The following is a 17,641-nucleotide window of genomic DNA, read 5'->3' on the forward strand; positions in this document are numbered from 1 at the left end:
CAAAGAAAGGGTAGGGGTCACTGGTGAGTGTATTAAACAGAATGTACCCCAGACCTTCAGGCAGCAGTATCTGAGAAAGAAGACACCATTGAAATTGCTTGTAGACTCCAGGAAGAACATACTTATGTGGATTTATAGTTGATAAAGTATTTCTGTATACATGAAATGATTTTTATTTTCACTGTAACCCTGTAATGTGGATATATTTTTATGGACATCAATTTGTAGGTGAAGAAACAGCTCGATCAGGTGCCTTGGGCAAAGTCACATGGTAGCAAATGATGGACCATCAACAGTTTGTTCTCTCTGCTATGCCATGTTGCCTCTCCAACAACAGCAATCAAATGTGATGACACAGGCTCTTGAGGCAGTAGGAATAAGATGTATGTGGATTGGAGCAGTGTCTACTTCTGAAGTGATGACTGTTCCCCATCCTTATTGACAATCTTTAAGAATTCCTTGCTGATCCAGTAAGGTGTTTTGGTTTGAATGTGAGTTGTTCCCCAAAAGCTCATGTACGAGACAATGCAAGAAGGTTTAGCGGAGAAATGATTGGGTTATGAGAGCCTTAACCCAATCAGTGATTTAATCCCCTGATGAGGATTAACTGAAGGCAGATAGGGTGTGGCTAGAGGAGGTAGGCATTGGGGGTGTGGCTTTGGAGTATATATATTGTATCTGGCGAGCAGAGTCTCTCTCTCTGATCTCTGATCATTATGTGAGCTGCTTCTGTTTGCCACACTCTTCTGCCAAGATGTTTAGCCTCAGCTTGAGCCCTGAGGAATGGAGCATGCTCTCTACGGATTGAGGAAAACTTGAGTCCCTGAATAAACTTTTCTTCCTCTACAATTGTGCTGATCAGGTCTTTTAGTTACAGCAGCAAAAAAATGGACTCAAACAGAAGGTGAGCTGCCTAGTATAGTAAATGTTAGTTATCTCATTTCCAGAATGGATGCTGTCCCTCAAATGCTTTGATTTGATGCAAAACATTTTAATTTTCTCCTCCCCCCCCCACTCCTCACTCCTAGATTCAATATGGAATTGAATCTGCTTTCACATACATGGGTCTGAGTAGGCAGAGGGTGTGCACATACATATATACATATACATACTGGTTTATTTAAATGATTGGATCTACACTTTTGGAGGCCGTTTGAAGCATCTTATCAAAAGAAAACACATTTTTAAGCAAGAGGTTAAAAAAGCTTTTCAGACCCAAAGGCCATTTAATACCATAAATCCTACTTGGGTAGTTTAGCAAACATTTTTTTAAAACCCACATCCAATGAACTGGTTAGTATTGGATAACACAGATTTGGTTTCAAAGCTGAAATGCCTCTGGTGGAATAGACCTTCTCATGAAATTCAATGATTTTATATTAAGCCATAAAAAATAGGGACACATATCTATTGACAACTTAAATATTAACTCAGTAGACTAGGCTACTTGGTGATATAAATAGGGGGAAAAAAAGTGGTCATGGATGAGGAGTGAGGCTATGGCAGCAGCATACTTTAAACTGCAAAGAATGTTAAATTCTATCCCAGAATCTAAAGCAGGAAAAAAAAAAGAGTCATATTCCACTCGATATAGACCCCATCCAGCCCAAACCATCCCCAAAGGAGCACACCCCCCCCAACACATGAGGTTTACTAACCACCTGCTACAGATGTTACTATGTCACTAATTAACAATGATCACAGAAAATGTGTCATAGCAAAGTTTTTGTTATCATACACAATGCATTAGTGGCTGCAGGAATTCTCCTCCAAAAGCTACCGCCAGAAGGCCATCCAAGAAATGTCCAAGTTGCTGGTCTAAGAAACTGCAGCCAAGAGGCATGAGGCAGCGTTTGTACACTGAGCTGTCTGGCAGGCTCCGCGCTCTAGTGAGAGGGCCTGCGTGTAGAGAGATGGTCCCAGTTGGGTGCTGTATTCTCTACTCCTGAGCCTCCTTGCGGGTGAGCTTGTAGATCTCGGTGGGCCCGTCCACGTGGGTGATGGTGGTGGTGAGCTGGAGTTCCTCCCCACTGTGGACGCCCAGATCACCTGAAACAGGGTTTGGGGTGTTAGAGGTGTTCAAGCAGGAAGGGGAAGCAAGCTGGGATTCATTTTCTGGAACTGCTTGGGCGCTGGTCCCCTTTCACATTCTGAACTCGTAGGCTAATGCCCCACCTTTTCATTTGGAATTTGCAGTATTTTTTTAAATATCATTTTTGGCTCTCAGAGAAGTCATTAATGATACATGAGTTAGCTCACTGCTGGTATTATTCATAGTAATTATTAACATTTAATGAGAGCTTACTTTGTGCATGATGCTCTTCTAAATGCTTTATGTGTGATCCTTTTTTTAAAAATGTTTTCATTAGTGCACTAGAGTTATGTATAACAGTAGTGGGGTTCATTTTTACATAATCATACATGCATGGAATATAATTTGCTCTGTTTCAGTCTGCAGTATTTCCTCTTTCCCTCTCCTCCTCCTTCCCCCATTCCCTTTTCTCTACTGGCTTCCTTCTATTTATTTATCATTTTTTAAAATTGAAACCCATAGATAAATGTGGGATTCATTGTGGCATATTCATTATATATATTATACACACACACACACACACACACAGCATAATTTGGTCAATTTCATTCTGTAGTTCCTTCCTTTTCTTGTTTTTCCTCCCTCCCTTCAATCCCCTTTCTCTCCCTCTATTTTTGTGGGATCCACCCCTGCTCTTTCCCTCCTTATTTTTCTCTAACTTTCATATATGAAAGAAACATTCCATTGGCTTTCCGAGTCTGGCTTATTTTACTTAGCATGATGTTCTCCAGATCCATCCCTTTACTGGCAAATGCCATAACTTCATGCCTTTTTATGGCTGAGTAAAACTCCATTGTGTATATATGGCACCAGGGATGGTTCCATAATTTGGCTATTGTGAATTGTGCTTCTATAAACATTAAGGTGCCTATATCATTACGTTATGCTGATTTTAGTTATTTTGGATAAATACTAAAGAGTGGAATAGCTGGGTCCTATGGTGGTTCCATTCTTAGTCTTTCTGTGGGATCTCCAAACCACTTTCCAAAGTGATTGTACTAATTTGCAGTCCCATCAACAATGTATACACCCCTACACATATCCTCGCCAGCATTTGTTATTATTTGTACTCTTGATGACTGCCATTCTAACTGGAATGAGATGAAATCTCAATGCATTTTTCTGATGGCTAGGGTTGTTGATCATTTTTTCATATGTCTGTTGGCCACTTGGATTTCTACTTGTGAGAAATCTCTGCTTTGTTCTTTTGCTCATTTATTAATTAAGTTGTTTTTTTGGGGGGTTGTGTTAATTTTTTTGAGTTCTTCATATATTCTGGATATTAATCCCCTGACAAAGATTTCCCATTCTGTAGATTCTCTCTTCATGCTCTTAATCATTTCCTTTGCTGTGCAGATTTTTTTATTTTTATTTAAATTTTTTTTTTTTTGGTACCAGGTATTGAACTCAGAGGCACTTGACCACAAGCCACATCCCCAGCCCCCAGTTGGCCCTCAGCCCTCTGGTGACCACACTCAGTCCAGTCTTCTCTCTTCCTTACATGAGTCCTGTCATTCCCTAGAGCCTGCTGACCTTAGAGGGCAAGGGCCAAATACTGGCTGCTTTTGCCTTAGTCCTTTTACCTCCTTGGTTTTGGTCTCCAAGTTTTGGTTTTAAATGCTTAAAAGGTCAGTTTCATTAGGCTTGAAGTGGTAGTAATGGGTTTGAATTTTTCATATTTACAATTTTACAATCATACCTTCTATTTATTTAGGGTCAGTATTAGTATAGGGAGTCAGTATTATATACTATCTGTCCTGTAGGTGATGGCTTATTATCGCAAATTAACTCAGATTGTGCTGTTAGAATTAGTGTTTCTGCAAACCACCAACAGGGAAAAGTTATAAAGTTTTACAAGGAAAATACAAAATGAAAATAAAATTAACAAGAGCAAACACTTAAATGAACCAAGAAACATAATTTGTATAACACTAATGTATCTTTGATATATCTATCTAGCATCTGCAAAATCTATAAATTTATCAACCACATATGAAAATCTTTGTTTTACTTTCTTTTAAAACTCTTTGACACCCTTTAAATACCTTTTATAATTTACCCAAATTTTTATTTAGTTTTTTTATTACAACCCTTTTAATTTTAGGATCACAGGACTCTTTCTAAGGATCTTTCTTTTGAATATAACATTAAGTGAGCTTAATTCTAGCCTACTGTGGGGCTATCAGGGATGAACGGCAGTGCCTTGTCTCAGGTGAGGTTGACCTTTTGACAGATCTTAATTAAAGTGCTTTACTTTTGAATTTGACCTTTGCCCTATTATATCATTCTATTGAAGAGTATCAGAATGGGTTCAATCCCCAGCACCACCAAAAAAAAAAAAAAAAAAAAAGTATAAGAAAACAAGGTTTTCTGAATTGCTTCCTGGGTCTATCTGAATTTCAGTTAGCATGATATAAATTACATCTGAAACATGAATCAAACAGAAAGACTAAAGGGTCTTAAACTTCCTTTTTTTGTGGAAAAAGTGGCAGAAGTGTTTCCATGTTCCACACTGTCAACCTTTAAACAAATCAGGTTCTCCTTAATAACTTTCCAAAAATACGTTTAAAATGCCCATCCCAATGTAAAGAGCAACATACAGATTTTATATGTAACATATTGACAACTGATTACCTTTATCTAGTAATAAAACATTAAATATCATAAAGAGATCGCCAACTAAATTTATTATTTTTATAAGTCTGAAAAAGGTTATCACTACAAACAGCTTTAGTTTGGAAAATATCAGCTTGGTAAAGTGCTCTCCTAAGCTTTACATTTTAAAAAACTTATATACTTGGAGAAAATGAATACATCTAATATACAAAGAAGCCAGAAATAATAGCATCATAATTTCACAGATGTCCTTATATTAACTTATTTTTAACTTTTAAAGTAAAATTTAGAATCTCTGATAAATTTAGGAAACAGTGTTAACGATTAGAAATAGACATCATCTGATGTACAAATGCATCTCATTTATATAACAATAAAAATGTATGTAGTTAAAGCAAACCAATGTCAGGTTTTTAAATGGCATTGTGGACATATTATATTTTAAAGTTCAGATACAAAGTATAAAGGAGAGCACTTATTGTTTACCTTGCCTATATTAAACCTACATAGTTTTCATTCTATAAACTTTTACATATATATTAAAGGTCTCAAATATACTGTAATAGCATAAAATAATTTTTGTTCATTTAATCAGACTTATAAAACAATCTTTAAAGACTTCAAAATAGTCAGATATAAAAGAATAATTATCTCTTTCAAGACTTAGTTTCCCCAAGTAATAGAACCTAATAGACACAAGAAATTATCTTGATAAATAAGAATAGATCAATGTCTTAAGAAAAATCTTGTTTTTAGAGAGAATTAGAATGTTTTATATCACTGCATTGAATTTTGACCTTAGAAAACTCTTAAATATATTTATTTGTGTTAATTATAGTTAACTACACATATAAATTTCTTAAGGTCTATTTTCATAAACCTTCTGCAACTTAATTAGACATTCTACAACTTGTTTACATCCTTAGTTTTTTCTTCCCTTTCTTATCTTGGACTTTAGGACAAAAATATTATTTTAATACTTTTTCATCTAAAACATTCCTTTTCTCTTTTAACCTCTAAAATATAGCCTCATATCTACAGTTTTTTACATCTTCTTTTCTTCAGATGCTGATTCTTAAGTTTATAACTTGAAACAATCCTTAACCATTTTTGGATTTAGGTAAATGTTTCCTTTTTAATGAAATGAAATACTTTCTTTATTTTTAGGCTTTTTCCAATCTAAACACAGATTAAATCTTGTATTATTATTTTTTTAAATAAAATTACAGCTGTTAAAGCTTTAACTCTTAGTAACTTTGCTTTTAGTTTAGGCCTGAAAGGAAGGCAGTCTTTAACTCTTTTTCCATTTACCAACAATTTATAGACCCTAATATAAACATATTATCTTATAAAACCAAGAGTACTTGAATTTATATCTAGTGGTTAATATCTTGGTATTTTAAAAAAAATTTTGTAGTTGTGTATGGACAACATACCTTTATTTTATTTGTTTTCTTTTTATGCTGTGTTGAGGGTGGAACCCACTGCCTTATACATGCTAGGCAAGCACACTGTCACTGAGCACAGACCCAGCCCTAAGGTTTTAGTATTTTAACTTGCAGATTAGTCTGATGTCTCTTCTAACAAACACATTTATAATGTTTATCCCACTTAAAATTAAACCTAATTTACCCATAAAAACCAAGGTATCACACAAGCATAGTTGACAATCTTGGTCATTTTCCTGTCAAAAGAAAAATCCTAAAAACCATGGACATTGTACTCTGAACATTTTTATAGACACCAACACTCTTGATTGCCAACGAACTATAAAAATGTGGGTTAGTAATTTCAAAGGTATCTTTTAAAGGAGAAGATTTCTATTAAAGCAATGGTTACGATGAGAATTACTCACTTTCCCAAATATCCAGTATAGAGAATGTAAAAATAAACACATGAATCAGCATGATTTTGGTTAAAGCAGAGGTTTCAGAATGCTTCTAGCCTTTCTAGTTGACAGCAGATGTACAACACAGACCAGTTCAGGTGGAGAAATGAGAGACTATAGAGACACTTTAGAGAAGGAGTGAGGGAGGACAGGAAAAGAGTTTGTCCTCATGATTTGGATTCATAGCAGAAGCTTAAAGATTCATGAAGTTGGCCATTACAGTACCTCAGGTCTGAATGTGGTGATTAATGGCGCAGCTTCCTTGACTGTGGCACCAAGGCTAGGTCCCTCCAACAAGCTGTCTCAGGTCAACCCTGTGTTTAAAGGACTGCTCAAGGCACTGGGAGACCAACCTCTCATAAGCACCTTCCCAGTGAGTGACTTAACCTCCTTCTGACCCAGAAATGGGGTATATTTGTCTAAGGGAGTCTCCTGTCTTTGGTGCTTTTATGACTAAGTATTCATCTTCTAAGGGAGAAAAGGGTGTTTGGCTAGGGAGAAGTGGGAAGTGTGTGTGTGTGGGGGGGGGGTAGAAATACACACATGAAACAGGGAGAAGAAAAATAGAAACACCATCCACTTAAGTCCTGTTGTGGCTTTAGTTTAAAGTGATACTCTTCCCCCATCTCTCTGGTCTCAAAGAGTCTGAAAGTTAATCATTTCAGTCAAGCCCTAGTTGCGATAAGCAGCCCTGATAAGAAATCACCTTGATATCTGTAGCAGGAGAGAGAAAGAACACGCATTTAAGCTTGGTATATGAATGGCGTGGATAGTATTACCTTAGGAGAAAGCTCAAGAAAAAGAAAGCCTATACCTACATGGGATTTCCAGTTTCCTTCCCTGTGCAATCATTTCTCATCTGGACAGAAAAGAAAAACCTTTGGGAGGTAGGGTGTCCCCTGAAGTTCACAAGCCTGTCATATCATCTTCCTTTCTTATGAAGCTGAGTCCCTACAAAGCAGGACAGAAGATCTCTTGAGTGTCCTCAGAAAGATCTGGGACCTGGTGCTGGCAGGCCATAGAGATCCCACCTCTCCTCCCTCCCCTGGAGCATGGTCTCTAGTATAGTTTAGGTATCACGGCAGGAATGCACACAGGGAGAGCAGGAACCCATCTATGCAAGGTCAGGAAGTGGCAAAGAAGTCCTGAAAGCTGCTGGTTAAGACTGAGAAATAAAGTTTAAATGGGGGATCACACAAAAATGATGGGGAGTGCCTCTTTACCTCAGATGTGACTTAACAGTTCCCACTGACTGAAGCCTGAGTGAGGTCCCATGGCATTCTGCTAGTCAGGAGATGATAAAGAGGAGAGGGTAAGAATAAGAGAAAAGAGGTCTTCTTATCCTCACCGAAAGACCCCAAATGGTGTAGAGGAAAAGTTCAGAAAAAGGCTGAATTGGGAAGGTAACTAGGAAAAAACAAACAAGAACCAGTTTCCTAATCAAGGCACCAAGATGTTGCAGAGACATTCGTCCGGGGAGCCCAAGAGAGGCAGACACAAAGGTCCTCACCTAATTTTTATGTGTCTTGCTTGAGAGGATTTCAGGCAAGACACAAGACTTAGTAAAAGAATAGCAGAGTTTATTAGAAGGGTGGAAAAAGAGAACACTCTCAAGGAGGAGAGTGGGTGGTCTCAGAGAAGGATGGTGTGCCTCTCCTGACCTTCATTTTATTGGAGGTCCCAGAAAAGTTTCCAGAGTCCTGCCCAAGTCCACCTCTTGACTTTTGACTGACAGAAGGATTACATCAACTTCGAAGTCCATGGTAAAAGTCCAAGGCAACTCCGGGTCATTTTGGCTCATGCTGACCAGTTCTAATTGGAACCTGTTCTGAAAGATTTCTAGGGAATTATCCTTATCTCCCTGAGGTCTGGAATCTGGTCTGTGTTAAGGTCACAGAAGTCCCCTTCTTCAGAGTCATGTCACAGGTTGGAGCCTTTTGGGTATTTCTCCTACAAATAACAGTTTTTTGTTTTTTTTTTTGCTGAGGAATATAACATATCCTATTGACTAAAGCCAGACAGGGTTTCAAGTAAATTGCTTTTTAACAGAAAGCATGTGGGGGCCAAAACAGTGGGTCCAATCCTTAGAATTGTTCCCTTAACCTCATGTTGCCACTGTTGATGTCCGTCTATTCCTTATCAAGGACAGCTTTATAGATGAAGGAGCTGGAGGTAAGTAAGGTCATTGACGGCTCCAGGTGGGAGGGCAGGCCCCTGAGACAGCCAGCAACCAGGCCCAAGGCACATCTGATTCCAAGGCACACAGTGGGCTTACAGCTGCACAACATGCCTCTGGGCTAGTGCATCTTTGCTGAGGCTAATTGACCAAGTAGCCTTGTCCACAGGCAGCAAGAGACTGGGCAAGTGACGGATCTAACAAGTTTAGAAACGTCAGGGGCTTTTTGAGTACCAAAACATACTCCAAATTTTCTTCTGTCCCTGGGGATGCCACAGCACCAGAGTCTTGAACTTATCCTTAGTGGATAGAGGGGCAGTAATGTGGCTATTCCTGTTAGCAGGAAAAAACTTTCTACAAGTTAAGCCCTTAAAAGTCTGCCATCTGCCATCAGAACGTAAACTAGTGAAAGGAAAATGGCAAATATTCAGAATCAATAATACCTGGTACATCGATGTGTGGGGGTGGCACGTGTACATGAATACTTGTAGATAGAGAAATAAAAAGTCAAACGTGTCTGGGCTATGCACACATGTTATGTTTTGGGACTGAAATCTTCCCTAGTTTCTAGCATAAAATAAACAAACAAGCTGGGATTCTGTATCATAATTTAGAAAAAGTCTTGACCCTACACTTAGGACTAATATCCTGGGCATCTGTGGATCCCAAGGTCTCAGGACCTTAGGGGTCACCCATATACCCTTCAGGGAAGCCACATGGTATTAGCTTTCCCTTGTAGACCTGTCTCTCAGTGTTGCACAGCAAAGTCTCTCCAATACTGTTAGGATTTGGCCAGAGAAGGTACTAAAGAGGTGGAGCCCAGCTTCCAGCACATCCAATGAATCTGTCCTTGAGCCAGAGACAGGTGCAAAGTAAAGCTGGGGAGAGACTTGACCCTGGTTACCGGGGACCAGATTTTCTCAGGTCACTAAAGTTGCATTCTTGCCAGTGCAATTTCTAGTTCATGCCTCCACCAAGCAGTTGAAGTACAAGCTTCCCACTTCTAGATCAAAGAAATCCAGGTCTAGATTTGCATACCTGGGTGAGCCATCAGAACCTCAAAGCCAGTCTCAGGATCTGCACGTCTGTGTGAGTCATCAGAGTTTCAGACAGTCCTGACCACCCCAGAAGCATTGTTTACCTAAGGAAACCCTTTCCCGAGACTTCCTAGAAAGAGACATGGACGTGGAATTCTGCCTGAAGACAAGATGTTGATTCTTTAAACCCCAAAATGTGATTCTAAACTGCAGATCTCAGAAAATATGTATGATTCTGCAGATCACTTGAAGAAACAGTGAAAATTGCTATGATGTTTTTTTATTGAACAGATAACTATATAATAGTCCTTATCACATGGCAGAAACAGATTTAAACAGTGCACAAACATTAGTGCATTAATCCTTGTCATTCTCATTCTGTTGGTGAAGAAACTGAGGCACAGAGAGGCTAAGTAACTTGCTCAAGGCCCCCGCTGATCAACAGTGATGTGAGATTCAAACTAGAGTGACTCGGCTCCAGGATCCACACTCTCAGCCTTCAGTTCTACCATCTCTTCCTAAATATTCAAGTTTCCAACAGCCAAGGAGACTGACAGTGAAGTATGAAGTCCTCGAGTGATATGTTACAGTTAGACATGTACAATAATTTGGATGAATGTGCAGTATATTAATTCTGTTTTTATATCTGATAAATTTTTAGCACACAAATCAGCGCACTGACAGGAGAGCTGTTATTTATGAGTATTTGCCATATGCACTGTGAGGGGCTTAGCATGCCCTGGATTTCCTTGTAAGATGGGAAGCCACTGAGGCGTAAGTAATTTCTCTAATGTGCTGGATGAGGACCCAGATCAATGGGACTCTGTGTAGCAAAATCTATGATTCTCCTGTGTGTTTATTGTACCTTGAAGGGCAACCTTACCCCTCAGGGTATCAATGTGGGCGTATGGCAGTAACTTAGAGGAGTGGGGATCCCTCCAGTTGTCTCCAAATCCCATCAACTCCTATTTCTGCCAAGGTCTTGCTCCATCTGTTAGTCTCCCTCCCTCTCTTGGCTTCTGATGCTCAGTGCACAGACATGCTCAAAGTCTCTTCCCATCTAAGACAAAAACGAAGCCCTTCTGAAAATGTGATATGCTTCCTACTGGGGAGAAAAAAGAGAAAGTATGAGAGAAAAAGAAAATAATTCTTCCCTTTGCAGTAACCCTCTCTGGTTATGCCATCAATTCATAACATTACAATGGAGGCTGCTTTTTCATAACCTTTGGGTATGGACCCAACCTCTGGCTCCCATTTCATCTCAAAGGACTGCAGAATTAGATGCACATCTGTAGTGTCACATGCACAGGTGTGTAGTGTTGCTTGGTTCTAACTGCCTGGAATGCCTGCTGAGGACCAAGAAACCCACACACACTGGGGTACAGCTTAAAACTGGCAGCATTTTACGACACACATTTTTGTATCTGTGGCCACTTCGATTAAAAAGAAGAAATGATGCTATACCCCCTCTCAGGTTGTTTCACAGATTCTGAGAGAGAACAAAGGTCTTCTAATGTCAATAATTCCTAATCCTATCCTCACAACCACGCAGGCAAACTAACAATCCTATTACCCAAGAGTGGAATTCCAGAGCACTCCCACAACATGAGTTTGACTATTTCTCAAGGTCATCCACAGTCTTTGCTGGAGCCAGGATTCCCAGCCATCTGTGTCTATCTCCAGAGCATATGTTCTCTCCATAACTGTATTCTTTTTTGGTGGAATTTTCCCTAGGCCCTCACCATTTTCTCTTCCATTCACCTCCAAAGTAAGCTTGAATGATAACTCTTTATAATGATGTCCCTGGTTCACAGCAAAATGAGAAAAACAAGAATGATGTGGTATTTGTAAAGCTTAATTATTTCTATGCAAAAGACTGCTCTTTCATGTTATGTTTCCCTACAGTTTAGGTATTAATATGATTAACATATTAAAAAATAAAATGCTGGGCAATATTATTTTTTACTTCAATTTTTTTTTCTTTTTTAAAGAAAAGAAATACGCAGCACAGCATCTAGTATGTAGTAAGTGTTGCAGGAAGCCCAGTTCTACCCTGCTCTGCCTGACTGGGACTATCCTAGCATATCAATACTAGTATTACCTGCCAGGATTTAGAGACAAACTCTCCTCTGGAGAGCAGGCATGGCTCAGCTTTGAGGATCCTTCCTGGGAGACAGTCACTTTGATGAGACAAGGTTTAGAGACCCTGGGTCCAGTCATCTCTTAATCCCTTTTAAACACAAGAGATAGTTATACCAGGCTACAGGGAGCCATTTCCAACAACCTCCAAAACATCTCCAGACACCCAATACCAGGATAAGACTCCAAGGTGAAGGACAAAATTAAACTTAGAAGTTTTGAGTAAAATCTCAGTGTCATAGACTGAATTGTGCCCCCTATGCAAAGTCACGTATTGACATCCTAACCCCTAACACCTCAGAATGTTGCTGTATTTGGTAACAGGGTGTTTAAAGAGGTAGTTAAGTAAAAAATGAAATAATTGGTATGAGCTCTCATCCAAAATGATTGGTATGCTTTGAAAGGAAGGGAACTGGAATACAGATACACTCCGAGGAAGACCACATGAGGACTTAGGAAGAAGGTGGCCATTTACAAGCCAAGGAGAGCTCTCAGAAGAAATCAATTTTGCTGACTCTGATCTTATCCTTTCAGCCTCCGGAATTATGAGAAAATAAATATCTGTTGTTTAAGTCACTAAGCCTGTGGTATTTGTTATAGCAGCCCTACCAAACTAATACATTTGGGAAGCAGAAAGTTCTCCTCAAGAAGGTGACTGAAGTGCCTGCCCCCAACGGGACAGGGTGACAGTAATTTTAAGACACAGAGAAGATGATTTTAAATGACAGAAGTATGAAAGTTCAGGTCACTGGTAGGACAACAGCCCTGAGAGAGGCAAGAAAAAGAAAGTACCTGACTACAAATAGCAGAGTAGGAGGTTCAGGCTGGCAAAGGACTGTCGCTTGGTTCCCACCTTCACTGGGAAATGGGAAAAGGCTGTTGAGAGCCACTTTAGAGTCTGGGTCCAGCCTTGGAGATAAGAACAATTCCATCACTGTTTGCAGACATCAAGGGAAAGCCAGGCTGGCCCAGGATGGATCATCGAACATAAACCAGGGGGTGACTGAAGTAAATGACAGACACTGTCAGGACCCACGGCTCAATCCAAGCATTTATGGAGGCAACAAAAGCTAAAGCCACTGCTCCTGTGAAACAAGCAGAAGCTTCCAGAAGTAATACTGGCAGCACGTGGTAGTTGGTGACCAAGACACGGGACCTGGGGATACTGCTGTGGCTTCCAGGAGCTTGAGTGCATCAGACATTAGACATTTTCACAGGCACAGAAACAGGAAGGCCCCAGTGGCGATTAGGGCATCTCTCGTTCCCTTCACGGTAGTCATTCAGTCAGGAATACAGTTTCCCATAATTCTTCCCAAACATTCTTGTCAAGAATTGTGTAGGCAAAAGAACACAAAAACCAAAGCTACAATCCAGAAATTTCTGACTTCATGACCTGCTCTTACTTTATTTTTTCCCCCCACAGGGATTAGTGACCTACTGAGTTAAACAGTTTTTCATGAGTACAGGGCATTGCTGTTGTACCCCTTGGGGTTGGTGCTTTTGCCCCAAAAAAGGGGTCAACATTAGCCCTCTGCAGTTCATTTCTGCCTGGGAAGATATCCAGAATGATTCATAAATGGTTATGGCAACAAGTAAAAAGAACAGCTTTAATGAAAGTCAGCAGCAGGGGGAAAATGTAAATGCTCCTCGAAGGAAAGAGAACCAGAATATCATCGTTGCATTTTTTAAAACGGTGTGTGTGTGTGTGTGTGTGTGACATACAGATGCACATACATGTACACACAAGATCATTACACACATACAGGCGTCCCTTGGTATCCATGGAGGGTTAGTTATCCAAATCTGTAAATACTGAAGTCCTTCATATAAAATGCCATAGTCTTTGCATAGAACTATGTAATCCCCCCTGAATACTTTATATCAGCTCTAGATTATTTATAATACCTCATACAATGTAAATGTCATGCTAAAGAGTTGCTATACTCTATTGTTTAAAAAGGAATGACCAGAAAAAGAAGTCTGTACATGTTTAGGACAGATGCTTTTTTTTTTTTTTTTAAAGGGTATATCTAATCTGTGGTTGGCTAAATCTGAAAATGTGGGACTCCAGGACACAGAGGGCCAGGTAAATGTGTGTGTGTGTGTGTGTGTGTGTGTGAGAGAGAGAGAGAGAGAGAGAGAGAGAGAGAGAGAGAGAGAGAGAGAGAGGAGAGAGAGGGAGAGAGAGGGAGAGAGGGAGAGAGAGATTCTATGTTCAACAATTCATGTGAATGTGTTGCACTGCTGTTGCTCTGGGATATCAGGCAACAGGAGGAGCCCCCCACACCTGCAGTAACTATCAGGAGTGAGCACACTGGCTTGCAGCTGTCCTGCCAGGTCCTGTATTTCAACATGCAGGTGAGGATACCTTGTCCCCAGATCAGGATAATGTCTCCCTAATAGTAAGGGCCCGCCCTGTCCCTCTATCTCATCCAACATAGCACAGTGCTAAGTACTGTGATGCTTGGTAGTTCATTTGTGAAGGGTCACTCTCTGATCCAGGCCGTGAAAGAGAAACAGAAACTCATGAGGGGAAGTGCTCTCTGGAAAGTGACCCTCCATTGAAATTGCTGCCCATTTTGTTCTTCTCCGTGCATTCCATGACCAAAGGAAGAAGCAAACATCTATTCCTTTCCAACCCATCTCCTCATGTTTCTTGGCATCTCTCCACCCCCCTAAACAAAAGAACACTCCTCTATAGTTCTTTCCCTTTTATAGACCCTTTGGCATCAGAAACTGTTTGTCAAGTTCCTGGAAATGGGTTTTCTCCCTAGCGATTCATCTAGGACCCATCTCATGAAGAAAAGAAGCACCACATGCCTGGGATTCACTCTCCATAGAAGAGATCTGAATTCTTGGCTCTGGGCCTTAGAAGTAAGTGCAGTGGGGGGTAGGGGTCGGGGGAAGCCCAAGCTAATTAAAAGGGAGCATGGGAAGGTTGGGGGAGTGAGAAAATACCATCCAGACTCCCAGGGGATTTTAAAATGCAGCATATCCTCTTGAGGGTTCATGTTTAGGTTTCTATGGAATATTCCCAAATATTTCCAAGGAGCTTCAGAATCTTGGCTAATGCTCCATAATTCTTCAGACACACTGTGTATCCTCGTGGCAGATGAAGAGGTAAAAAGGGAAGAAGAGCAGAGAAGGAAAGTGTTCAGAGAGCCTGACATGGAAGAGACCCTTCTGACTACATGAGGTCATGGTACCACATCAGAAAGCACAGGGTACAAGCTACAAGGGCTCAAGCTGTGAAGCTACCACTGGAAAACTGCGAAAGCACATGGCTTTTGTGTTTGTGATCAGCATGGAGTACCAAAGCAGTCTAACCACCAAAATGCTGGAAGAATGTTTTTTCCCCTGGAGCTCTGCTGGCATTTGAGGTAAGACAATTCTTTATTGCAAGAACCTATTTCTTTCATTGCGGGACATTTAGCATCTCTAGAATGTGGACACTAAGTGCCAGTGGCACATTCCAATCATAGTGACAATCCAAAGCAACCACAAATACTTCCAAACTCCCATCCGTGAAGGAATCCAGGGATATGGCCTCCTGTGGAGAACTAGTTTTTGAGCTTTCTTGGAAATAATGGCTCAAGCTGTCTTCAACAAAAAATCTTGATGAGGAAAAGATGGAGTTCTGATTCTCAGTTGTGAGCTTTAGAGCGTAGGTGGGCTGTTGTGAAGGGTGAGGGGTCTGATAGGATCCACCTAAAATCCCTGGCTTGGCAGGGCCATCAGCCTAACCAAGCTGGAGCCAGGCATTCTGGCTAGCATTTGGATACTCCTTACTTGTGACAGATATCATGCCCTGGGTTGTCACTCAGTGAAGAAAGTGCCTCCATACCCCTTCTTTTCTATCATGAAGAAAGAGAGGCACTGAATGTCATAGTTTAGAAGGACTTAAGAGAGACCACTTACTGTTGGGAGAAGTGGTGCACAGAGGGTTAAGAGGTTTGCCAGGGATCACACAATAAAAACAACCAGCAGAAGGGTTCATGTGCATGGAGAGCGGCAGCAAACAGTCAGTACTCAACCCCTGCAACCCATGAGTGCTAGAACACCATCCAGGAAGTGCAAGCACTGCTTTATGTGGAATTTCCCTGGAAGACAAGAACTTCGCCTACTTCAGTCAAGGCCAGGCCATGTGGTTTGCCAAAGTCTGACAGGATGACTATGAAATGAAATGAAGGTTCTTGTCTTCAAGCCCGGAATCTCTTCCTGTCATGTTGAAAGTCCATGTTCCAGAGGCTACACACCCCCACTTCCCATGCACAAGGTAAAAGCACTGAGTGCTAGCACTGGAATGGAAGCCGATGGCTGTCTAGCTTGCAAACCTTCTAGAAAGGCAGTTGGTCAAACTGAGAGCAGAACCGTGGGTAGAGAAGTGAAGCCTTTACTCTTACTCAGGATTTATAGCCAGAGATGGTACTAAAATGGTAACAAGTAGTCTTGACTCCAAATAGGTGAAGGTGTAGAAAGGAAGAGAAATCTCATGTCCAGGATGCTGTCACCTGGAAGTGGCCAGAAGAGTACAAAGACAGATGGTAGCTGAGGCTGCTCCACTACCCTGGGCCCCCAGAACAGAGGCCCTCTTCTCTGTCATCCTTTTTGTTTCTATCTATATGTCATTATCCTCTTTTCCTTTCTCTCATTCTCAAGATCATGGGCCCATGTGTGAAAAATAAAGGCTGATCTAGAACTCTTGCTTCTAAAATATCACTTCATTCAACATGTCTAAAGCATCTTTAAGAACCATCTCTACTGCCCTTTAGGAGTAAACACCGCAACAGGGGAGCAAAAAAGACCAGACAAATTCATCTCACGTCCACCCAGTTAAAATTGGACCCATGCTCCACAGGCTTGTTCCTCAGGATGCTGGTACCAAGTGACATTCTGTCAGGAGAAAGGACTCCAGGAACAAGTGATTTAATAGTTGAAAGAAATGCTGTTACCCCCACCTTGTCTAAAAAGACTTATATTACAAATTAATGTACTAAAGGCATTCAGATGACTTGCAGTGAAAACCTCATTAAAGCTGTTTAACCTAACTGCTGGTAGGTTTCTTAAACACACCAACATCCCATGTAACAACGTAACTCTATTCAGTGTAACTTGATGAATTCTAATTGGAGTGATCAGGAGGTTTCAAAGTGAAGGCAGCATTTTGGTAGGGCCCAAAAGATGGGTAGGGGTTTCATCAGGCCCAGATGAAGGCCCGATTCCTAAAAGTGAGGTCAACCCTCAGTACCGAGGGCTGCTGCTACCTTGTATTCTGCACCAAGATAGAGTTACACTCACTAGTGCATTTGAGAAAGTTCACCTTATGTTTGGGGAACAGCAAATATGTAGCTAAGGTAAAACAGAAGAATGAAGATAAAAGATAAAAGAAGGAATAAAGTTGGAGCTAAACAGCAAAGGATCTGTTAAATCAGTTATTACCAGGTCACCTATCCTAGGTTAACAGCACTGGCCTGGGAAGCAATAATCCCTATTCACTGCCATGGGCAGCTGAGAAATTCCTGACAAGTGCTTCTCTTCTGGTTTTTAGTTTCTTCATCTCTAAAATGATCAGAGAGGCTAAATACTCTAAGGTTCCTTTAGTATCATCATATCCAGGTTCTGTGATTATAAGATAGGAAAAGATAACACACAGCAGCACTGAAAGACAGCAAAGTTCTGGAGACAGGAGAAGG

General features: G+C 40.6%; 1 protein-coding gene across 1 annotated transcript in view; it reads right to left on the bottom strand.

Moving 5' to 3' along the window:
- Nucleotides 1-1,099: 1,099 nt before the first annotated feature.
- The window catches only part of Wls (Wnt ligand secretion mediator), a 101,712-nt gene continuing 85,170 nt past the window's right edge, over nucleotides 1,100-17,641 (bottom strand). Inside the window, exon 12 of the mRNA XM_005332358.3 lies at nucleotides 1,100-2,049. Within this exon, the coding sequence (XP_005332415.1) occupies nucleotides 1,940-2,049 (110 nt within the window). The 3' untranslated portion in view covers nucleotides 1,100-1,939. The remainder of the gene's footprint in view (nucleotides 2,050-17,641) is intronic.

The sequence above is a fragment of the Ictidomys tridecemlineatus genome, chromosome 11 (genome assembly GCF_052094955.1).
Source record: "Ictidomys tridecemlineatus isolate mIctTri1 chromosome 11, mIctTri1.hap1, whole genome shotgun sequence".
In the NCBI taxonomy this organism is placed as follows: Eukaryota; Metazoa; Chordata; class Mammalia; order Rodentia; family Sciuridae; genus Ictidomys; species Ictidomys tridecemlineatus.